Source organism: Nymphalis io, chromosome 3 (assembly GCF_905147045.1).
Source record: "Nymphalis io chromosome 3, ilAglIoxx1.1, whole genome shotgun sequence".
NCBI classification, from domain to species: Eukaryota; Metazoa; Arthropoda; class Insecta; order Lepidoptera; family Nymphalidae; genus Nymphalis; species Nymphalis io.
This window is the reverse complement of record NC_065890.1, coordinates 12134298-12161236: the sequence shown is the minus strand read 5'-3', so window position 1 is coordinate 12161236 and position 26939 is coordinate 12134298. Positions and strand designations below refer to the sequence as shown.

Sequence of the window (26939 nt, the reverse complement as noted above, 5' to 3'; positions counted from 1 at the left end):
TTATTATTTTACAATAATAGATAAAAGTAAATATCTACATAGCTTTCAGCGAGTATCTCTTTATAAGTAGAGAAAGTCGGTTAGGTTGATAATTAATACTTGTTTAATGTTGCGATATTGCTTATAATATTTGTTTCTTTATAGAAGTTTGATACGTTAACTAATTTTAAATTAGTTTTGGTAATTAAGGATTATTGGTGTTGACGGAAAGGGTACCGCTGGTTTATTACTGGGTATCCGATACATTGGAGCCCCACATACCCCCTCTTTGTTCCGTGGGGGAAACAAGTAATGCGTTATTCCAGCGTTAAAAAAAAGAAGGGATTGCCCGCTCGAGGTATAAACTTGATTCAAACTAAATTTCATCAAAATCGGTTCAATGTTCTAGACTTGAGTGTAACAGACAGATTTACTTTCTTATTTATTATATAAGTATAGACTAATACAGATGGATTATCTTTGTGTCTGTTAGGATGTTTTCATAATAACAATTAATATAATAGATACAAAAATAAAGATTTTCCAATTATAATTTTTTAAATCTCTATTTTTAATCTACGACTTTGATCGCGTTGTACTTTATATGTTACTTAGGTTAATCTGAAAGGAATGTCTATCATTCGCATGCTTTACACTTTTTTACGAAATTTTATTAAAATTTGTTTAGCAATTTAGTTATAAAACCTCACAAGACTACTTACGCTCAACTATACTTACGCTTTTATTATAGAATTATATATAAAAGTGCATATTTTCTATTAATAATGCATTTTTTTAAATTAAATGATTTCTATTACAAGATAACATTTGGAAAGCTTACACCTAATTATTAAATAAAATAAATTATGTACGGAAAACTTTTGGCGGGCCTTTTAATGTGTCGACATTTTGAAATATGTTTAAAATTAATATATAAATATTTATGCATATATATTATAGTTAATCAAAAACGTATTATAATTAACTTTTACTGCCTCTGGTTTTTTAGATGATTAATGTCACACATTTTCGTCACGTTTATAATAATTTGATAATTAATAAAAAAATATGTTATATTTTAACATCTTGTGATTAATCTATCTCTTTAATCTGCGACTGATATTATGCAAACGTATAATAAAAAAAATGAACGTAATTACAATAAAAGAATTTTAATGATGGTAGTTAATTTTTCGCTATTTAAAATCGTACCTATACAATGTTCTTGTATCTGCTTGAAAATGTATACAATTAAAAACAGTTAAAACATAACACAATAACGGAAATGCTAAATAGCAATTAAAATTAAGTCTCATTTAAATAATATACTTTTTTTACGTATATTCACATTAGCTGTAAATCAAACTATTTGAAACTAGCGGTTTATTCTTTGGTAAATTAAATAAAATAGAATTAGTATACAAAAGTATACGATTCTGTATAAATAATAACAGTAATTATAAAATGCTTATAAACTAAGAATAAATAAGATATTAAATATGTTCAATACGTTATCATTATTCTTATGTATTTATTCGGTAATTTGGACGCAAATAATTACATTATACATAATATTAACGAATACAAATAAAAAAATATATAAAAACACATAAAATAATAAAATATGTATTAATTAATTATTGTTAATATAAGTTATACAATTTATTTAAAAAAAAAGTGACAATAGTCACTACACGTATTTAGTTTTTTTCTCTCATAATATAATCGTGATTAAAAAAATATATTCATAATATACCAACGTCCGAAAAAGAACATATTTTTTATAATCGGTGAAAATCGTATGAATTTTTATTCTGTGAATATTTCCCGTAAAACCTCTGACCTTACGATTTGACGAGCTGTACTAATTGGTTATTTAACTATTTATAGGCTTGTAACAGAACCATACAGCCTACACGATGTTATTTTCGTTATATAATCTTTGATGTTAATATTTCCCGATCGATAGATCGTGTGACGCCACGACCTCTCGCGGATACACGTGACATGATAAATGTTTAATTCAAAATATTCTTAAGGAGATTAACAATTTTTATTTAAATATAAAATGAAAATATAGAGAACTTTTTGACGATATAACTTTTTCTATTGAAAGAGAAAGATTAGTACTTATTTTGTAGAAAACGGGGATTTGAGACAGGCTGACTGAACACCATCCAGTTCAGTCTAGGAATCCAGAATTCTACTACATTTAATTATTATTGTCAACAACAAGGAAGACTACTGGCACAAAATGAGACAAAAAATGCAATCGAAAATTTTTAATTGAGTAATCTGCCTGGAAGTATAAACATGCAGGCACATCAAACTATCAATCTCTAAACTGATAGAAAGATACAACAAAGCTACGCTACATATAATAATGTCCTCCAGACCGATTTCGGCCACGGCGGCCAATCTCAAGAGAGATTAGCCAACTACGCAGGAGATATTATAGTGCACAAGTATGTGCACAAACACAGGTGCACTCTCTATTTCCTAACTCTCATAATCCGATTGGACGGCAATCCGACACGGCCGGAAAGAGTTCAGGCGCAGGACCAACGGCTTTACGTGCTTTCCGAGGCACGGAAGTGTACACACTTCCAACTTCCAGACTCCGGGCTGCTACTGAGAATTTTCTGACAGAAAAACCCAATATCTTTTTTATTGGCCCGACCTGGGAATTGAACCCAGGACCTCCGGGTTTGCAGCCTTATATCAAGCCACTAGACCAACGAGGCAGTCGACGCTACATATATATAGTCTACAAAATAAAAAAAAGGATTTTGATACTGCAAAGCGGATTAAATACATCTTTCAAAATAACAATCTGGCATAACTTGCCTTTTGAATTTTTTTTTTTGACTGCTCGTCATTCAATTACGATCTACGTAATCTATTCACAGAACAGTATTGCCTTTTGACATTCGAAACAATTTGACAAAAGAATACGAATTATAAAGGCTGACATGCTCCAGCGGATAAAACTTGTGGCTCTTATCAGAAAATCGTGAAGAAACTTGCATGGCTGGAATGATAGCCACATGCCACTACCAATACCAATCCGCATTGGAAAAGCCTAGTGTTCAAAGCTCCAAGTGGAGCTATTTTATTACTGCTATAAAAATAAATATAAAATTCTACATTTCTATTTATATTTGCATAAAATAAAATGGAAAGAGTTGGACGTCTCAATAAATTCCACTGGGATGATATTAAAGATGGTTTCGCGCGCAATATTTCCTTTGGCTTAATATCAAAGTGTCAGAGGGTAAAAAGAAAATGCTTAGAGCAATTTTCTCCACTTTTCTTGGATGTTATCTCGTAGCTGAAGTAGGTCGCTAGGTCAGGACGGTTGAACTTCATCAATAATATACTAGGCAAAATATTATCCGGTACATCCAGTAAGTGGTTCTTTAAAGTCCAACGCAATAAAACTATATTTACAAAATATGTATTAAACATAAATATTTTTATTATTTTGTATATATGTGTAACAACAGCTACAGCGAGCATATCGTCTTAGTATATGGTATATATAATATGGACTATATAATTAATACTTTATTGACGAGCCGGTTGGCTCTGACGAGCTTTCACGCCGAAGGTTGTGGGTTCGATTTCTACCCAGGACAGACATTTGTGTGCATGAACATATCTGTTTGTCCTGAGTCTGGTAAATTATCTATATAATTATGTAGTTACAAAAGAAAAGTAGTATATGTAGTATCAGTTGTCTGGTTTCCATAGCACAAGCTCTGCTTAATTTGGCATCAGATGGTCGTGTGTGAATAATGTCCCAGGATATTATTATTTATATATTATATTTTTACAGTGCTAAACGCCATTGTCTATGGGCGAAGATGATCACTATATGTGGGGTATATGCCCGTCTATCTTGATATAAAAATACGGAATAAACGAATCTTATATTCATTATCTTTGATATAATTGTATTGCTGCATATTATTTAGATATTAAATACTTTACAAAAAACACGACGAAAGCACCTAAAGTTTCTAATATTCCAAAGAGATAAATCCAATCAAAATCAACCGATCCGATTAATATATTTTCTAATTAGGTAATTAACGAATTCAATAAATCACGGTTTCAACACACTCAATATATCGCTAACAACTTAAATTTGATAAATGTGAAATACTGCAACTTGAAACTGTCGAAAATTCATATCAATAAACATTTGAAATTAAGTAATAATCGACTTTCCATCCATCAAGTTTAATTGCAATTGTTTCGTAAGTTATGGCATTTCAGCAAAGATTGTGTCGTAATAAAATACGTTTATCTGTCGAAAATATTTCCATAATAAGCCAATTCCAATTAATTAGTAAAATTGTATTATAAGAAATAAAATCAGATGCAGATGCATGAACAAACACAACACACGCACTTAAGCGATTTAGATTTTGTTAAATAAGCTAGATGAAAAGCTATTCTATCTCTATTATTGATATTAATGACAGCTTATTCGATTTAAAATGAGTGCGCCAACGTCATTGTATTAATCAACTAGATGATAAGTAAAAAAATAAAATTACATTGAAAGTACTGGTGGTTTACTGGTGGTAGGGCTTTGTGCAAGCAATATTAATTTAAAAAGAAAATTAACTCTGCAAATAAAACGCCGGTATAAGGACACGTCATTAAAAGTCATTGTATTTCTAATTTGCGTTCTAAAATACAAATATGTAGTTTGTTTACATGCGGCCGACAAGCATTATTGAAATGGTAGTAGGTACATACGGGACGACTGGATGAAATAACTAAAATATGCAGACTAAACTAGCTCGAGAATGAACGTACTTATGCATATTTCAATAGTTTCGCAAATAAATATTTACAAGAAAACGTTGTCGTAATACTTTGAATATGTTTGAAGCCGACAGCAAATACGCTGCGATGTAAATTCCTATATTGATCATATAAGACGATGCTTTTTTTAGATTTGTAATAAAATATAATCGGGCGTTCCGGATAATACATATTCGGATTTATATAATAATATCTCATCCTTCAAACAGGAAATAAGTATTGCTGTTTGGCAGAAGAATAGTATGTGCTTGCATAAAAACCTTCCGCCAAGTAACTCGTATTGTATAGTAGCCTTCGAGATAGGCGTCGTGGCTGAAAGCCTAGCTAATTCGGGATGTTATCGAATTTTCTTTTTAAACTTTTTTTCATTCGATAAATTCCTCCGTTGATCATACAAAACGACTTGTGTTGTTTTGTTTCAAAAAATAATCAGGCGTTCAACCGGATACAGAGATATAAAAATAAGATTTCGGATTATTATAATAATATCTCGAATAAAACGAGATAGCAATATGTAAAATATCTGACGAAATAATTTTGCATTATAATCAAACGTAATTTCTTTGTTACTCGCATTTAATAATGAGTACATATTTCGTTTTAATTACATACCTATTGTTTGCCCAAACTTACGGTTAAAGATAATGATTTACAAGTCACGGTATAATTAAATATCGTATGAAAGCAGCGTAGGTACGATTAGTCGTTTCTCCACGGCAGTTTCTTGTTCTACAGTATTAAAGTCGCTATTATAAGGTTGCTATTATCTAGTGACGAACATATAAGGCTGGTGAAGTCGCAGATTGAGCCATTAAAAATATTAAGTTTTTAAAGTAATACTCAGCTCGGATTTACAAGTTGGCAATGATTACACTTCCGCACCTCGTAACTTCTGCGTCTGCACTACCTCCAATTAGGTCGGATACTATGAGACTTATGAAATAGAGATATATACTGTGTTGTACTGTCGGTACTATGAGACTTATGAAATAGAGAGTGTGTGTATATGTGTCTGCACACATACCTACTTGAATTTAATATTCAATAACTACTCGTCCGACACAGAGCGTGAGACGAGAGCTTTGGGATCTCCAGCCTTTTAAACTATATTATAGTATTGAAATAAACTAATCAAAATATTGTTATTTTGATTAGTTTATTTTACGAAATGACAATGTTATAACTATAAATATTTGTTGAATCTTTATCAAACTTCATAGTTTAAGTGAAAAAAATATGTTGGCCCAAAGAAGTTTCATCTCAAACCCGCCATTCAAGCCAAAAAGTTTACGAAAATGTAATAATAATAATCATTTATTTGCATGAAACATAGTTTTACAGATTCTACAGTGTCTAATACATTTCGTCCACGATAGGCACGCAAATATATTTGTTATAAATACGCAAATATGTTTTATTAAACAATTGAAATGTTTATTTCCGCAGCGATGTGTTTGGCATTGCGGGGGTGGAAGCGGTCGCATCGCGCGGGAGACGGCTGCGGCGCACTACCGCGCGGTGTGTAGGGCGCTGGTCGCCGAGGCGCTGGAGCTGGCATCGTTCCTTGCACGAGTACGTGTAGGAGGAGCACGAGACCTCGGTGCCGCTGAAGATTCCGCTACGCATCTCGATACTCTACAATTCTCTGATTGGGTAAGTTTCTCAACACTCCGATGATAAGATATATTTACTTATTTAAGATTGGCTAGTAGTAGCCATTACATACACACTAATTTTGTCACAAATAATTAATTTAAATGTATTACCTTTTAAGACATATTATATATATACATACAACATTAGGTACAATCAAGATTTTCTAAAAAGGATTTATACAAAAATCTTAAAATATATTATAATGATTCGGTCTCATTTTACATGTCATATTTATAGATATTAAAACCTGTGCATAATATGTAGTTCTTGCGTTTTGCTCGATTGGATCCAAAATTTAACACAATTATATATATATATATATATATATATATATATATTTATATATATATGTATATATATATATATATATATATATATATATATATATATATATAATATATATATATATATATATATATATATATAAATATATATATATATAATATATAAATTACAAATTATATAAATTACAGAATAAAATAGGTTTTACAAGAGATAGTCAGAAAACTTCTTTATTTTTTAAAACATTGTTGTGTCCAGTTTTTTCTAATGTCGCATTAATGATGATAGAAAGAGAAAAATCTGTGTTTAACTTAAAACCTTCAATCTAATTATGAATGTTACATTTACTATGATATATATTTTTTCTATGGGATACCTGATAATAGGTGGTCATTACCGCCCATAGACAATGCGGCACCAACCTTGGGAAGTAAGTTCTGTCCCTTGAGCCTGTGTATTTACACTAGCTCATTCATCCTTCAACACACATCAATATTAAGTATTTATGTTTAGAATATATATATGATGTGAAGTGTTGCAAGTTAGAAAATTAATTTCAGTGTATCTGAATAAACTGTAAGTATAAAGGATAATTATTAACGCCAATCAAATGATAGATATTATTAGTTAGTCACGGTCCCGGTTTGCATATAAAGTGGGAAGTTATGATTGTTGTTGCGTGTAATTGAATACTTAGCAATTAATTCTCTCATACAGACATAACAGTGGATTGAAATTTCGTTATATAGATTAGATATGAAGTAATCACTTTATTTCCATATGCTAGTGGGTGGAACATTGCAGGAATAATTATCTGAGTGCCTCGTGTCATGATGACAAATATATAATGTTTCATTATGAATATTAAATACATACTTCGTTGTTTCATTCGTAGTTCAGATGTCAGTTCTTTATCCAAACAATCAGACATTCCGAAACTTAGTATACAATTCTATCGAAACAAACAAATTTGAAAACATGGTTAATGTATAACAAACTTTCCGTTTGTTGTTTTTATTTATAATCTTTATCATTTTATACTCTTAAACATATAATTTACTATATTTTGCTTTAGTGTATCCTGTAGTGTATATGGGCATACATACGGAAAAATATTTAGTTTAAAATAAGAAGACGTTATATAAGAATTATATATATAGAATATTTTACGTACAACGGAGTTTGAAATCGTTTTAAAGTAATAAGATCAAAATTGTCACTCTCGATCTCTACGCAGTGAATATCTTATAACAAATGGAATAGCCAAAATATTACATATATAATTCAGGACGTATGGTATGCGAATATTTCGCAACTCGCCGGCGTCGGCGTGCGTGCTGATGCCGGTGTAAATATTAATAGCGGCGTGCTCTCTAGGAATTTTGCGTTGAATTAATTAGATTATACCCATTACCTACAATACCAGTGGCTCTCAATCAGTAGCTCGGAATAATGGTGCGCCGTGAAGCCACATAAATTGTTTAACGAGACCCAATTACACAAGTACATGCTATTTTAAGAAGATTTAAAAAAAAAAAAAAAACAGGATGACCCTATGACTGCATAGGGACTGACGATAGATGTGAAAACTTGAAACTTTTAAATATATTTGTCCAATTTCCACATATATTTGCACTCCAAGTAATAATTCTATCGCTTTAAATAAATAATACTTAAAATACACTTTTATTATTTGTTTATACTGTTAGTATTCACATAAATTTCAATATTAGTTTCATTAATTTCCGCAATACTTAAATTATTTGTACTTTCAACGATTCAATTATATTAACATTAGCATGTCGGTGACGCGAAGCCACAAATATATCCCACGATAAACCAGCGCAACGCGCCAAAAGTTTTCACTTCAAAAATATAATTATAAAATAGATGAAACCAAGATTATTCAATAAAACTATTTACATATAATGTTTATTGGTTAAGTAATACTTTGAAACTTGGGTAGCTATTCTATGCTTTTGTTCACCGCAATGGACTTGATTTTTCTGATTTTGAAGAGGTTGGAATTTTTTGCTTTTAAAAACTTCTGGTTTTATAAAAATTATTCAACTCAATATAAAGTCAAGAGTTAAAGAGTTCCCTCATAATTTGAGAACCACTGTATTATACGACTCACTACACAGTGTACGACCAGCGTGAGAACTGTTCACCTGGTGCAGGTGATCGTAGCGAGTAGAGGATAACAACAATTGCATCGATTACGATTCTCGATTACGATATCTTGAATCGTTTAGTTTATTTTAAGACTTTGATGAAGAACTTCTAAGGTCTCACGATGAGTTTATATTTATCATGAATTAAATTTTTATTTTTATTTGTTACGCAACGCTGAGTTGTCATGATTTTTTTTTTATTTCGTTATATTATGCAGTGTAATAACTTTGAAATATAAATTATTAAGGTATTTAATTTTACTGAAAACACTGACAATCTAAAAAAATCCTAAACGTATTTAAAAATAACATACAGTTTTTATAACGTTGTAATTTTTTATATATTTTAATTCTCAATGTTCAAAATGTCAATGACCTACTTATTCGCATCGGGACTTCCATACTGTTTTTGCATAGTAGATAAGAATGAAATGCACCTTTGCATATGTCATGTGCCTTATATATATATTCACGAGTATTTAATAGCGACGTCGGTGAAATACTAAGTGCCCCTTTAAGTTTTTAAATGCCTCAATTTGGAAACGAAGTATTCTATTTATTTGTACCGTACCGTACCGTAACAGCCTGTGAATGTCCCACTGCTGGGCTAAAGGCCTCCTCTCCTCTTTTTGAGGAGAAGGTTTGGAGCTTATTCCACCACGCTGCTCCAATGCGGGTTGGTGGAATACACATGTGGCAGAATTTCAGTGAAATTAGACACATGCAGTTTTCCTCACGATGTTTTCCTTCACCGTAAAGCACGAGATGAATTATAATCACAAATTAAGCACATGAAAATTCAGTGGTGCTTGCCCGGGTTTGAACCCACGATCATCGGTTAAGATTCACATGTTCTTACCACTGGGCCATCTCGGCTCTATTTATTTGTACCAACTTTTTTTTTTACATTTTTGTGATTTTTACTTAAACTGAATACTTAAATCTGTTAAGTACACAAACCCTTCCTCTAAGTGTAAAGGTGGTGAAGAAAAACTTCATTAAGTACTAGCAAGTTCATTAAAATGTTATTGAATTAAACCGCAATAAATACACCAGCTGTTTGGCCAACGATAATCGCGGATGGAATAATGAATAGTTATATCATTCTGAATCACTTTGCATATCAATCGGCATATAAAACAATCGTGAACATTCTTTAAAAAAATTTGACAGTGAAAATGCACATATGTAATTAGATATGGAACGGACATTCGTTAACATCTTAAATATTTAATCTAATAAATTGGCAACCTCTAGATTTTATAATGATTGTAAATATTTACATAAAGAAAAGTCCAATATATGAATTAATTTTTTGTAAGTTGTAAGTTGAAAAGCCGAGATGGCCTAGTGGTTAGAACGCGTGAATCTTAACCAATGATCGTGGGTGGGTGGACCCAGCAGTTGGACATTAACAGGCTGTTACTGTAAGTTGTAAGTATTTGAGATCCCAGCAATGATAACTGGTACCACGATATGGTGAAAACTTATTACATCGAACACTGTCGTAATTAAAGTAATGTTTGTTTGAAAAGGTTTTTGATACCTGTAATTATTATCAACGGTAGCTCTTATTATAAATTATTGCCATCTTAAATTAAGCTAGGTTGACATTTAGGCAGAGTTACTCAACACTTGGCTCACGAATTTAGTAGCTGATTACTGTTAGTACATGTTAGAGGTAATATGCTGACAGATTAGTTACACCGTGCTGGCGTTACTAGCCACAAACCACTAGCGATCTTTTGGTCTCAATTCATAACACCTTAGTCATAATGCATATTCCTTAGGCATATAGGTCGTGTATAATAATTAATTTTATATGTTTAAATAACTCTGAGAATTAAAATTTAAGTAAAACCAATTGTTCCGAAGTACACTTAACGTTTAAAATTATTCTTAGAAATAGACTATAATAATTTAAGGTCACGTTTTTAAGGTTACTTAAAAAAGTTTAATTTGTCAACATTTTATAAAAATACAAAAAGAGATAAAATTTAAATAGTTTTGTATTAAATCTTTTTTTACATTTTTGTGAGTTGTCCTATAGTTGTAAATTACGATGAACTTATTTTTAAAAGAAGTCAAGCTGCATTACAATTTCAAAGTTCTTTCGTTTACAATGTTCTGATTTCACTTTCTTTATTATAGTCAAACCGACGGATTTGGAGAGCTTTACAAGTATGTACTTAAATATTCAAAGGTTTCTTGTTCTTTTTTGCGTAGTTACCTATTAGTGCCTTCCAAAAGCATGATTTATTCACTTCTTTTTATTTTATTTACCAAAACTTTTAAATGAACATTAATGTAATGAAACCATTTATAAACAAACAATGTACTAATATATAGTAGATATAAAATAATTTTATCTGAATAATATCTCAGATATACATAGAGATCAATAGTTCTATTAAATATTAAAATTAAGTGATACATAAATTGTTTTTTTTAAATGATTTAATTATTTCCTGTGAATTTAATTGAAGCAAAATATTGCATCCAAGTAATTGCTATTAAATGATTACAGGCGCGATTCTGGATGCAAGTGATTGGGGAATTGCGAATGGGAGTGAAACTAAAGAAAGTTAACTATTCAAGAACACCTATAGAATATGAATTGACACCGTATGAAATACTCATGGATGACATAAGGTCGAGGCGATATACTTTAAGAAAGGTGGATGGAGCGATACCGCAAAGGTAGGTTAATTATACTGGTAAATCAAAAGTAGCCGTAAATGATGTATTTAAAAAAAAAACTAAGAAATAAAAAAATATTAATTGTATTCATATAATAATTTATTATGATAAATAGATAGTTAATACTTTTTCCGGTAAATAATGATTTTCGAATAATACAGATTAATATTTATTTATTTTTGTATGTACATATAAACTTAAAAAAGCAATATTATATTATTGCGTTTTCTTTTACATTATATATTGTTTTTTTACAGTGTCAAGAAGGATGCACATGCAATGATTCTCGAATTTATTAGAAGTAGGCCTCCACTCAAAAAGGTACTGCTTTTTTATCGTTTTTACTGAATGAATAAATAAATTAGCATCAATGCAAGTCGATTATTGAAATATGTATATCGAACCAATGTTATGATTATAATATCAAACATTAAAATTACAAGCATAAACTTCTTATTGTTATTTTTCAACTCGATGGTTGACTTGAAGCTTAAATATACTATTACCTACATGTATTGTTTTGGTGCTCTTGGATTAAAAAATGCTTTTACATAAAAATGCTTGTAGATATTTGTTTGATAATAAGTAATTCGCTTAATAACTTCTTATAATTATTTTCATTAATGATGATCATGTCTAACAACAATTCTAATCGACCTATCAAATCTTGAATAATTTTATTAATAGTTGTATATGATTTATTATTATTTTTTATTGATTATGTTTATTTCTATACCAGGCTTCGGAACGAAAGCTACCACCACCGCGACGGGAAGTAACGCCACGGGAACAGCTCCTAGCATCTATCCAAGTGGGACGTCAGCTCAGGCCAACGCCCTACTCAAGGCGAGTGTTATGTGAGTACAACTGTTTCGTTAAACGCTTACATTACTTTGAAAATGTTTATCGTCACCTGGCAGAGTCTTATTACGGCCTCAATATTGGACCTCAATAAGACAGATAATTAGAATTTTTCTAAGATTCAAAATTAAAAACGTCCTGTATTTTATGTACTTTCACTTACTTATTATAGTATCAATAGTTTTATAAAAACATCGTTGAAGTTTCATTGTTCACATTTTGCATTATTTGATATTTAAAAAATAAAACCTTTTTATATTCAACATCAGCTTTTAGGCCTGTATAATTGACAATTTCAATTCTTTGCCTACTCACATCAATCGCTTAAAAAAAATGGTGCTCGCATTTTCTCAGTTTTGTCTTATTAGTCTTAAATAATTATTTCTGAAATGCTTGGTCCAGTCCCATCATACCCAATGCCATACAAATTTGATATTATATTCATTGTTCCAGATTCCCAATCCTTTATTTCCTCGACTCCCGAAACGCTAACTTACCTGAATCATGCAACCGATATTAAATTATACAAGTGTTTTCTAAATTCATTTTGGATGTATTTTTTTTTATTTACTGGATATCTGTATTACATCTTTTTTTATTAAAAAATACTGAATACGTAAACTTAACTTTTTGCTATTCAATTTCAACAGGCGCTAGTTATAATTTATAGAATTAATATTACATACCTAGTTCCATCCCTAGTTCTCGGTTTCCTATTACAATTATATAAAATAAAATGTATTAATTGACAATTTCGGCTGAAAAATAGAGAAGAAAAAGGTGAACTGTTTTATCTTCACCTATTTATACCTATATTAAAATAATTGTGAGTCCAAAATAAAATTTAGTAATATCTATTATATTAGTAGACTTGCTCTTAAGATTTTATGCACTATATTTGTCATTATTGTATACAAGCATGCAATATTATTTCACATTATTTTTAGAACATGAATTTATAATTATCTTGCTTGAAGTTAATCATTGTGACAGATATATTATTCTATTATCAATAGTTTGTTCAAAATTTACAAACCTCGAACAGTTTTTAATTTTGCGGCTCTAAATAAAAGCTATACACACCAAATCCATTCATCCACTTTTGCGATGCATTTTTTTATAATACTCATTATATTATGAAATAGTGCTTCGCCGTTTCATACGTTTACATTCGTACGTTTCAGATACCATCATTTCAATGACAATGTGTTTATTATAATATTTTTACGTTTTTTTAACTCAATAAATACTAACTGACTAATAAATTTCTAGGGTGAAATAGATCACAGAATAAAAAAAATAGACTTACGTGCACGACGCACGACTTTACATATTTACGAATTGCCATTTCATAGATTTTTCTTTTAAATTCGGGTCAAAGGTATTATCTTATGTCATTTCACATTATATTAAATAATATATTTATGTACAAGCAAATATTGTGCCGATTCATAATGATCTTGTATTTTTCCTCATCGTTATTGGATGGTGAAATAGTCACACAAATAAACAAATAAATAAAACGCAATGTAAAATTGAACCAATGGATTTCACCTTCTATAAACTCTAGTTTAGTCTATCCTATAACATGCAATGTAACTACAAATACAAGGGATATGACTTAGTCCGCAATCATTAATCTTAATTCCGAAGGTTGGTGGCGCGATGTATGAAAAATTGAACTTGTAAGGAAAAAAATTGTTATCGTAAAAATCACGTTACCAGCGTTTTATGGTTAGTTGCTGTGGTTTAATGTATATCTATATATAGAACTTGCATAGTTTAATTATATAATAAGTATATTTTATATCAGTAATGTTCCTTTGGGATAGTTCCCATTAAATGTGATTAATGTTCTCTATTTCTATATATATCTGAACTTACCATATATAGTTTTCGCCTGCGTGTGAGGGAGACGGGTGTTAGGAACCCGTATCCTTTTCTGTACGCCTGACGATATGTATGCAAAAGTCACGATGATCGGTTGTGTAGTAAAAACATGAAAGAATAACAAAAATATAATAAAAACTCACTTTCGCGTTTTAAATATTAGTAAGAATTCTACAACCTTTTAAAGCGGGAGGTTGCATCAGCGCGTAATCTGGTTTTGTAACGCATCAACAACCGGTGGCAATAAATTATATGGCGCGTACAATACCGTAATAAAATTATCAAGTTAGTTCGTGGATTTTACGTGTAACGTCAAGATAATGTGTGCTGTAATACACAAATAGAGACAATAAACAAAGGATTTTCGAATACTCATTATTTTCAAATTCGTTGTTGTTTTTTTCTCGTCCAAGAATTGAGATGACCCCACGAATAGATAACGTAAATCTTAATTAAAGTTATCGTGTTATTTACTTCATTATGTGTGTGTTATATTTGATCTGGTTTTCGGCGGTTAAATGTAAAATAGTTAAGAAACATAATTGTGCCCGAAAATATTCTTTCAATATCCATTGTTATGTATATAATATTTGGTATACAATTGTCAATTATATACCAACTCGTAGGAAGCTACGTAGTTGAATACTCTAAACTTCCTTAACTTTTTTTGGAAATAAATCACCTTAATAACTGGTTGACGCTGTTTCATGATCCGGGCTTATTTATGATTGATATTTAAATATTTTTATACAACTCATTTTTGCATTTTCTCGTTTTTTCCCAGTTATTTGATTATAGATATAATTTAAATTTTATCGTATGAGTAATAGGTATTTCCGATTTCGTGATTGGTTGGTCCAGTGATTGCTGCAATTATGAGGTGTAACCTTTAGTTGAGAAGCATTTATAACTACGAAAGGGCCTAGAAACTGTTGAGCGAATAAAACCATTTATGTTCCGTTAAAGTAATAAACATTATGGTTAGTTTCATTGTTAATAAATAATTATAATTTATTTACAAATTTTAATTTACAAATCATCTTAATTGATCAACAAAAGTTTGTAATTTTTTTAACGAGTTTTCAAATTGATCAGTATCAATAGTATTTCTATGTGTTAATTATTTTTGAGCTACAGTTAAATACATGAGTACTAATGTCGATGAGATTAGAGAGGAATCTTTGTCGGCTTTTGTGGCGAACGCTAGTTTAACTTTAATGGATAGACTCAAATAAACAAAAGATTTATTTCAGACATAACCACTATATATGCTTATAGATTTACCAACTACCGCTCTTGAAACAAGCCTTTCAATATGTGTCTTCTGTGTATTGAATATGTTTAGCATATTTACATTCAAAAAACCATTTGTATTCAGCTCTGCACGTGTAGCTGGATTGCACTGGATATTCGGTCACAGTACCAAATGACTTTTTCAAAGATTGAGAAGACATGTTCGAAGATAAAGTAAAATAAAAAGAAAAAAACCAACTTCGTCTTTAGTATACAAAAAAATTAAGAAGTAAAAGTACTATATATACTATATTTAATGCTAATTACCGTTTTTTCAACGTCTATGATGAATAGTCTATGGTGAAAAGAATAGTTTTGTCAATATTCATGTTACTCGCACAAAACTTACCTAAGACCTATTTTATCGATTGTATCTATTTTACTCTGAAAATCGCATCAAAATCCATCCAGCTTTATACATTTATTCAAAGTTATAATATAATGTTTTATGAATTTCAAACAAAACGAATTAAATTTGTTACCAAAAAAAAGGTAATTGAGATGAAAACATTTTCATTAATAAATAACTGGCTCCTAAACTTTCTAGGTCACGTCGGAGACCTGACTATCGATCTGTCTAAGAATCAAAGCTTTCGGTCATTCCAAGCTCGTAATATAACAGTTGGTAAACTTTAGTTTAATTGAATATTTTACATTGTTTACGTAATATAAAATAATAAAGTAAATTAACAGACTGTATATTTCCCACTGCTAGGCTAAAGACTTTTCTCCTTTAGGCTTGGAGTATATTCCACCACGTGCTTCAATACGTTTGGATACACGTGATGGTTTACAGACTTTCAAATGCAGGTTCCCTCACGATGTGTTTTAAAAACACAAATAAAACTCATAAAAATTCGGTAGCTCGCCAGTCCTTAAACCCGCAATCTTTATAGATTCACTCGTTCTAAACATTGGACCATCTCCGCTTGTAATATTATTATTATTTTTAACATTGGTTTTAGCATAGCAAAATCATTTATAATCGTGTCAAGGTGTCGTGTCATAATTATAAAACGAAGTACAGTGAAATTAGTTTGCAGACGTTTTTGCGTTTGTAGTAGTGCACTGTCAGCATAAAATAAAAAAAAAAAACCTGTTATATTTTTATAGGTACTTAATATTAAACATTTTTTTATCCTGAATGTCACTGTGTTTATTATTCTACTATAATAGTTTTAAAGCGAAATATAACACTCGTACATAATCTATCAAATGTGTTTTCGTGCTCCGACAGAACAATTAACATTTTAAAAGCTGCTAGTAAACACATAAAATTGATGAAGTAAATATTAATATTCTTACTATTATACTTTTTTTCAAATAAGCAAAACGGAATATACGATACGTGAACAAAAACTTGTTTATTTCTTATATTTCGTTTTACATTGCAAATACATTGTTCTAAACCAGATAGCAAATATTTATTCAAATAAAGAATTTTCCAGTGTTTCTCGATGTTAATAAATAACATATCATTTAAACAATTAGTTTCTCTTTATTTGGTGAAGGTATTTCAAAATAAGAATACAAAACCTGCATCGTAACCATTGTATCAACAATGGAGCGTAAAGCTGGAGACAAAACGAACAAAATACAGATTGCATAAAGCAGGTCCATCGGTCTGGGAGTCGTTAGTGATGGTCGACGATTTCGTTTCCGTTTCTTTTATATCTATTTTTCAAACAATAAAAAAAATATATTAAAAAAAACTACTAAATAAATACAAACGAAGAATTTAAATATTAAGCGAGTACAGAAACGTAACGTAAATTACGTTTTCAGGCTGATTGTATAATTTATGTATTAATTAAAAAATTAACACGTAAATTGTCATAATTTTTTTTATAATATACTTAATATTAATTATACAAGAAGGGAAATTAAACTTGCGTCAAGATAAATTTCGCAATATTTTCGCAATTTTCGACGCGTATATACTATTAATTATTATAAATGCAGTATAAATATTTAAAATATACAGCATAAGTATAAAAAATTATAACTTTGAGAAGCGCTCGCTTCAAGCATAGCATGTTACAATATTTCTTGTCGCAGTCGGTGTCCGATACTAGAGCTGCGTACTCGTGTACCGCCATACGGGAATAATTTCTCTTCTGATTAAAACTATATAAAAAGATATTCTTCTAAATAATAATAAGGTTATATACATATAACTGGAAACAGTTCAATAAATAATTTAATTCAATTAAGTGCAGTGTTTATGGCTTCTGTAATAGAGGGTTACTGTGCAAATGCGATTAAGTATCGATATTGGACTGTATGTGTTCCGTGAGAAAATTGTGTCACGCAATTAAATTATAATTTAGATTAATCAAAACTTTATAAATTTATAGTGACTGATAAGAATTTAATTGGTGTTTAAAAATACTGTATCATTAATGATGGGTGTATGTGTTACGAACACTCTCGCCATGGATATAAGTCGTAAGTATATAAAATAATGTATTTCATATTGAAATGAACGATAACCGTATTTATTTAAATAATTATTTTGTGCATGTGTTAAGCACATTCTTTGTAAAGATATTTCTCAATAATGTATTTTCGTTGATATTTCGATATTCTATATCAAGGGAGATAAAGTGACAATACAATAGCAGATCATGTAAGAAATGTGTTACGCAAGATCTTGATATTGTGAATGAATCTAGGAATGAGAATGTGATATTTATCAACGCGTTATCTTACCCTACGTGAGTTCACATTGATATTCTTGAAAAATTCTTTTGTATTTTAAACCGAGATCTTTGAAAGAAAAAAAATATATACCTGTTTAAAAAAAACGAATTACCTTTTTTTTTAAAGGTATGTCATTGTTGATTTTCAGTTCATTCTTAATATTCGGTCAACATAACAGCCGGCCTTTATTATATACCAGAATTTCTCCGCGTCTTTATTTTTTTTTATAGAATAGGAAGGCGGACGAGCATATGGGCCACCAATAGACATTGGCATTGTAAGAAATGTCAACCATCGCTTACATAGCCAATGCGCCACCAACCTTGGGAACTAAGATTTTATGTCCCTTGTGCCTGTAATTACACTGGCTCACTCATCCTTCAAACCGGAACACAACAATATCAAGTATTGCTGTGTATTCCCTTGCTGGTATACTTATACAGGTATTTATACCTATACAATCCGAATGATCCGTTGCTGCGATCAACAATATTAAGTAAATAATAAATAATATTAATATATAATCATTAAATTAACACTATTTGAAGAGATAGTGTAACGTAGCATTTATTATTAATATAATCAAATTCATATCTTGAAAAGACGATGCCAAGAGGGATTGGTAACATTCTATCCGGTCAAAGTGAGCGGACTCGTTTTTAAAAGTGGTGCAGTCACCTATTACATAACACTATAGTCTATGTACAGTAATATGTTCTAATCAAACGCTCGATTTTAATAGAACTTCTTAATATGCTCCAAAATGCATGCATGTCGCTGACCCACTTAGATCTTTCGAAGACGTCTATTTTGAGATGAAAGTTACATAAGTTAATGCTACTAAAGAAACATTTGAGACAAAAAAACAACAAAGGTGTATTCGAAGTTTGGATTGTCAGGTGATCCTAACTAGATCATCGGAGTATTTTAAAGAACCAAATGCGTTTAAAACCTTTATCATCATCTACGATAAGTCATTGATTTAGAATTTACTTCGTCATATCAGATAACTTTGATAAATATAAAGCATTTGACGCTATTTTAAAAAGCATTTCTATTATTCTTAAAAACATACCCATGGCCCAGCGGTTAAATCATGTGAATCTTTAGTGGAGGTTGCAAGTTGTGCTTAAAATCTCGTGTTTGGCGATGGGAAACATAGTCATGAAACGTGTCGGATGAGAATCTGTTACACGCGTGTTCCACGTCATAATGAGCAGCGTGTTGGAAGGTTTCCCCAAAATGAGGAGGCTTTAGCCCTTAGTGGCCTAGTTAGCCGTACATGATGTACTCTTTTATAAAAATATAGGCTACGACGACTTTAGGTGGACAAATAGTAATTGAAAGCATTACCGAATATAAAATATTAAAAGACAACAAAAAATACATAATATATTATATAATAATATTAATACCTTATTAGTAGATTATATTTTTACACCAATGTCGATATTAGTTATAAAACACCGCTTCAAGTAGGCCAGCTGGACATACATTACATATCAAAGTAAGTGTATTTCGTATTCAGTTTTATACGAATTTGCGCGGCAAGTTTTACGTAGTCGTAGTATTAATATAATTTGCTTTAATCTTCTATAAATAATATCAGATCTAACTCAGTCCGCCTGTTTGTTACCATGTCACCACTTAAACTAAACCATTGAACCAATCGTTATAAAATTAGAAATAAAGCCTGGGAACTGATCTGGACATAGTCGTATAACTTACGGGATTTTATCCGAGTTGCTTCATTTACGTTACGTTTTATTGCAAGTTTTCAACCCAGTAAAGGAAAGCGGCACGGTTCAAGTCGGTTACTCATCTGACCCATTGCACGTAAGGGCTGTCTTTTGCAATGCGGATCTTAGATTTTTACCTTTCACGGCTTGCGACGCATGACCTCTATACAATATTTTTGTGTTATCTGTATATTCCGTTCGATAAAGATGTTGTATTTGTTTACGTTCACGTTAGTTTTAAAAAAAGAATATATTCTATATTCTACCTACATTGTCTATAGTTTTATTAAGATGGAAAGGTATTAAAGAATGTCTGATGCGGAAGATAAAGGCTTACTAAGTCAAACATTTCTGAGGTTTTCCTGATAAATATTTTCATGTTCATAGGAAAAGATAATATTATATTTTAGATGATATTATTTAAAAATATGATTTTTTAATAATCTTATTGATTAACTATTTTTAGACTGTACTGACTGTGTCTTTAGACCAGACCCCGGGAGTTCTCCAACATATTGAGATTTTTTTTGCCAATAAATTCACGAAAGCAATGTGTAGTTTTGAAAATGTAAAGTCGTCGCCAACGCTCGTATTATATTAGCAATTTCACCTGCGCTTATTGGCTTACCTCCTTTGAGGTTGTCTACAGTGACCGAAAACGGCCAACAGTGCTATTCTGAACTTACCTCATTACTCACACGTGAAATGTTGACAACCGTCTTATGGTGATATACTATTTTGATTCGTGTATCCTTGAAATGTTATATTATTATGGTCAGCATATCATCCGACATTTTACAACCGTTTTCTGCCATGAGTTTCGAGTATTTTAAAATTTAAAAGATGGTGTACGGAGAAAACCTCAATAAACTATATAGACTTATAAAATCAATTAGCTGCGGTTACAAAGTAAGAACTAAATCCAGATATTAAGACAACAATCAATTATGAAAGTAGATAGCTAACGACAGCGCGGTCAGAAATCACCGCAATTCAATAACTTATTGCTGGAAACAGTAAATCCCACAGGCCGCCGCGTAATTTGATGTTTCTAATGAAATACGTCCGTTACAAATTTAATGCACCGAAAACTATTAAATAATTTAAATTAATAATATAAAAGTTATAGTAATATATTTATATGATTTATATTTAGTCTATTTTCATATTTTAATAGTTGAATGTTGTGCTGTGGTTGACATGATTCATTTATTTATATATTAAATTATTTGTATTTGACTGCCTTGTTGGTCTAGTTGCTTAATGTAAGGCCGCAGACTTGGAGATCCTGGGTTCAATTCCCAGGTCGGGCGAATAAAAAGTTATTGGGTTTTTCTGTCAGAAAATTCTCAGTAGCAGCCCGGAGTCTAGAAGTTGGAAGTGTGTATACTTCCTTGCCTCGAAAAGCACGTAAAGCCTTTGGTCCTGCGCCTGAACTCTTTCCGGTCGTGTCTGATTGCCGTCCCATCGGATTAGGAGAGTTAGTGAATTGAGAGTGCGCCTGTGTTTGCGCACACACTTGTGCATTATAATATCTCCTGCGTAGTTGGCTATCTCTCTTGAGATTGGCCGCCGTGGCCGAAATCGGTCTGGAGGATATTATTATTATTATTATTTCTTTTAATAGAAAGAAACAGTACATAATAAATTATATAAATATCAAATATTAACAAATCATTACCAACATGTTTCCATGATAGTAAAAGTGTTTTGCGGGTTCAGTCCCAGCGTATCAACACTGAGCTTTCATATGCTTAATTCGTATTTGTAGTAAAACTAGTTTCCCTTCGGCTTCGCCCGCGTTTGAAGAAGGATCAGGTGTTAGGCCCTGTGGTACTTCTTTTTTATTTTCCACGAAAAGAGCTGCGTAATGAATCTATACAAATAAATAAAATTGACGTGTCTATGATTTTAAAATAACTGCTTCTTCTTAAGTAAATGTGTCTATTTGCGAGTTACGAAAACTAAAAAAAAATATTATATTTAAGGCTACCGTATAATTCAAATAAGCATTATGTAAATTTTTAAATGCAGATTTTGAAGCATTTTCGTTAAAAACTGAAGCACACGCTGGCGAAGCCGCGGGTTTTGCTGGGATGTATATAATAAAGTTTTCTTTTTTCAATATTTATACTAAAACAACAAATGTTTACTATTAATATAAGATTACAGCATTATGCTAATACTTATAATATATTTTTATCAACATGTCAGTCTGTTTCTTGTTTCACAAATGACTTAATGTAAACAATGACATTGATCCTCTATACATATTTATTTTTTACTATATTTTTATCATAAATTAAAGAGAGACTTTTGAAATCAAATGTGTTGAAATGTCACAGATTATATTTTTAACATTCAAGGCCTAGGAAACAAAATATGCGGTGAAAATAAAAACATTTTTCATCGTAACTTCGTGAACCTGAGACTTACACAATATCTTTTGAAGCATCATTACCAAAATTTAAGATATTTGTTCGTGAATTTTATTGTTATTGTTAAATAAAGCTTACGAAATCTTCATCAATCTTCAAATATCTTCTTACGAAATGAATTCCCTGTTCATTATCTTCGTTAAGAACAATACTGTTGGACATAGACTTTGAGAGTGTTCTGAGTTTTAAACAGAGTAGAAGAAATTCGATTAAATTTTATATATAATGTAGACTAACCTTTAAAATTGCTGTTAATTGACCACAGAACGGGACCATTTTGTGGGTCATATTTTGTCTTCATTTACAATTTGTTTCATCAGTTTGTATCAGTATGTTTCGCAAGGAGTCTTGGGAACCGTACAACGGTCACGACTTATCGAATAGATTGTATATTATCTGTTACAATAATAAGCTCAATTTCTAAGATAATTTTGCATAATCTGTCCCGTGTAAAATGTAATTATTATGACGTTTACATGGCGCATTGGTTACTGAAAACCACTGCAGCGTTAATAGTTGCGGTTTCGATATCGCTTTTTGAGTGTTGCGTTTGGCTTAAGAGCTTATCTATAATTTGTAAGGGTACCTAATGCTAACTTATCTTTATTAGTAATTTGTTTATTTTAATAGATATCATTTGAAATGAAAATATTTAAATTGTACAAGGTGTTCACCCCCTGTTTCATCATAATTTCATCATTAATTTGGTATTTGTCGTCTATTTTTCTGATCCGCTTCTGAAGGCCTATAATCTCCGTAAATATAAGCCTATTTGGTATTAATTCACGCTTAGATTCAATATTAAATTAGATATGGATTGAAATTCAGAATATTTCATTTAAAATATAAGTACAACGATCAATTGATCATTCAACAACAACAATCAGTGTCGTGATTAAGTATGATTATAATGTAAACTAAAGGCTAGTTACCTTGAGTAATGAAAATAGTGTTTAACTTTCATTCTTCATGGTCGTTTCTTAAAGCTCCGGTCTTTATCTAACCATCTTTAGACAAAAGCGTCTCGGGTCAAGGATGTTAGAATTGGACTTGTGCCAGGGTTTTAAGTCATATATTTTATCTGTGGTAAATAATGGCGCCAAGTATAATATGCCCGCCAACTGTCAAGCGCATTTTTGATTTATGATATAATCGACTACATTATATGTATTGTACTAGCAATGTTTTTAGTAATGACTGTGAAAATTTTAAAAATATATAAAGTAGAGTAAAATATTTAAATAGAACTTATGATCTAATCATTATGTTGAGAATCAAGTACCTACTTTCATCATTTTAACTTGGATTTAGAGCAGGTTTTATAACAAGGTTAGCCAATCCCTTATAATAATTATAACATGATCTACATGATTAAAGATACGAATATTATTGAACTAACGATGTTTTAATCTCTGTTCATTTGCGCATGAGTGATTTTGTAATATATTACATTCTTAAGTATTTAATTAAAATATATATGCTTGCTAGAAGTATAGAGCACGAGATTAACTTAAGCCTAAATTAAGTATATAAACCTTGGAATTGTTTAGGCGAATGAACCCTCGATAATTGGTTAAGTTTCACGAGATTATTGGATTATATCGGCTGAACAACTATTGAAAAAATACATCATCTTCTATCAAGGAAAAGGTTTTTAGAGTATATTCCATGACGCTGATGTCACTTAAATTCATTTGGCACAAGTAGCTTTCCTCACGATGTTTTCCTACATCTCCGAAATAAATTTAATTCAAATCGCAAATTTAATATGTGAAAAATTACGCTGTCAGTCAGTATTTGAACCTGTAATCTTCGCTTAAAAGTTTTCTGTCTACTGAGCCGTCTGCCTCATGCGTCTCAGGTTTATAATAACTTGATTTTAATTTACTACAATTATCGATAATAACTCTGTATGCAACACATTATGCAACTATGAAAAGTAAAATCATTATTTTTAAATATTTTTACAGTACAACATAATCGTGTTTAATTATTATGATGCAAGGATTTACGAAGAGAAATATTCGATATAATGTTTAAATAACGAAGGCAAAAAGACGAGAGCATTTGAAAAGATGAAATCCGTCGTTCCAGGCTTATTTAGTAACAAACTTTTAAACAAACAATTGATAGTTTAATTGTGATGTAATTATTTAAAATATTGAACTGAATCGTATCAATCTCAAAATGGAACGAAATGTCTATGTGGGCGTAAAGCTCCGTAACCTTAATTTAAAAGTGTGTCAATTAATTTTTAATTACACTATGGCTGAATAAACTGTAACTCAAAACGGTAACTAAATTAACAAATTACCATCCTAAACCGCTTATTGCCATAAATTAGCGGTTTATTTAGGAAGTCATTGAAGCACCTTTGTATATTTTATACAATTGCTTAAAAAAAGTGGAAGCTAGTCTAGACGAAGGGAAATAATTATTATGTCGAAGAGATTTCGATCTTCGCTTTCGTCTCTACTATTCAATACAATACATGAATTGTTGATCCCTTGCTAAATTGAATGCATCTCCATAGATTTGAACCTTTCTACAAACGAAATCGACAATCGCTATGTTCGTCTAAGCCTAAAAGTATCGCTATCTTCTTTCTATGTATCTAGTTAAAAAGGATAAGAAAATCAATGTCAATTTGCAGATTTTTTCCTTGTATGAGAAATTTAATTATCAGAATTCTTATGATTTTGAATCGTTTTTCACTTACAACCGATACCCAATATAACGGGAAGTGGCAATTATTACAAGGCAATCGAGTGGTATTTTAAAACGTCTGCTTTTTTTAAATTTACGTCATAGTAATGGCTGACATTTTTGTTCGCTGATTTAAGTTTTTAATTGTATTAAATAATATTGTAAATGCTTCTTTGTTTGCAGTGAGAGTAAAATTTCAAGGTAAAATTCAAGTACAACCTATGTAGCTATTGACTGAAAAATGCTTGTCGTAAAACGCTTAATTTTAACTTACTGTACTGTAAACTGTTATATTATTAATTTACAATACGTGTTTCGAGATTCAAGCCTTAAATTTTATAAGTAGGAATTTTAATGAATGTAAAGTTATATATTAAAACTAGTAACACCTTTCAGATATTATCCTGTGTATAATAATAATAATGTCCTCCAGACCGATTTCGGCCACGGCGGCCAATCTCAAGACAGATTAGCCAACTGCGCAGATATTATAGTGCACAAGTGTGTGCGCAAACACAGTTGCACTCTCTATTAACTCTAACTCTCATAATCCCATGGGGCGGCAAACAGACACGACCGGAAAGAGTTCAGGCGCAGGACCAACGGCTTTACGTGCTTTCCGAGGCACGGGAGTGATCACAACTTCCAACTTCCAGACTACGGGCTCCTACTGAGAATTTTCTGAAAAAAACCTCAATAACTTTTTGATGGCCCGACCTGGGAATTGAGCCCAGGACCTTCGGGTCTGCGGCCTTACATCAAGCCACTAGACCTACGCGGCAGTCCTATGTATAATATATATAGTCTTCAAACCACAAGAAGAGTAAAGACAAATAAATAACTTGGACATTAAATTAACGCGATATCATTGGTCGAGATCTTAAATAGTCTGTAATTATGAAGTCACGAATAAATGTCATTTGTTATTGAATCTTTGAAAGTCAAATTATATCGAATAAGTAGTTCAGTGGAATAGTGTTGTATTATAAATAAAGTATATTAATCGAGGACTGTTTGTAGTGCAAAAACTATTAGCAAATCGCACGGAATACGTAAACCTAATATTTGTTTGTTTTTAATCCTTCTTCGTATTCTAGTGGCGTCACAAGTAAATGTAACTTAATTTCCCATTAAAATATAAATACATATATTTATGTTTGTGGTAATTTTCATGGTTCGGTCAAACAATATCGATGTCTATATATCTTAAACAATGCCTTTTCTTTCACGCTGTGAAAACCATTAGAAAGGTACCTAGCTCCAATGGGGGGTAACTAGGATAGGGGGATCCTTACCCACTAAAAGCACTGCGATGGCCGTCCTCGGCACGGATCGGAGAGGCTGCGGGATCGTGTTAATATAACGCATCCGCGGTCTCTCCCGTGCTTTGCTCCGCTCGTGGCTCGGCGGAACTCTCCTCAGGGGATCTCAAACAATGCCTGTTTTAGTTAACGCTCTTCATGTGTCTTGACGAAACAAACAGTTTTATGTTTGCAAATAATATTTGATGCATTTTCTAAACAATAGTACTCATTGAAATTTCCAAATCACAATACGCATTGTAATATAATAATATCATTTAATTTCACCTCATTGAATGAATAATGATATTTTTAAATGTATAAAAGCAAACTCACAGTTTTAATTATTATTAATACACCATTCTTGCTTATGACTAA

General features: G+C 31.0%; 2 protein-coding genes and 1 long non-coding RNA gene across 4 annotated transcripts in view; 2 read left to right on the top strand and 1 right to left on the bottom strand.

Moving 5' to 3' along the window:
* LOC126781252 (larval/pupal rigid cuticle protein 66-like) overlaps positions 1–26939 on the top strand; it is a 271467-nt gene that overhangs the window by 98652 nt on the left and 145876 nt on the right. The gene's annotated exons all lie outside the window — the stretch shown is intronic.
* Positions 1–26939, top strand: part of LOC126781205 (protein spire) — a 156715-nt gene that overhangs the window by 100260 nt on the left and 29516 nt on the right. For both annotated transcript variants that reach the window (XM_050506068.1, XM_050506067.1), the window contains exons 5-8: positions 6265–6471; positions 11458–11630; positions 11888–11951; positions 12370–12487. In XM_050506068.1, coding sequence (XP_050362025.1) covers positions 6265–6471; positions 11458–11630; positions 11888–11951; positions 12370–12487 — 562 coding nt within the window. The remainder of the gene's footprint in view (positions 1–6264; positions 6472–11457; positions 11631–11887; positions 11952–12369; positions 12488–26939) is intronic.
* On the bottom strand, positions 6117–14720 carry LOC126781266 (uncharacterized). The gene is made up of 2 exons (XR_007670616.1): positions 14376–14720; positions 6117–6453 (listed from the first exon to the last, which is right to left on the bottom strand). It is a non-coding gene; the product is annotated as an uncharacterized LOC126781266 (long non-coding RNA).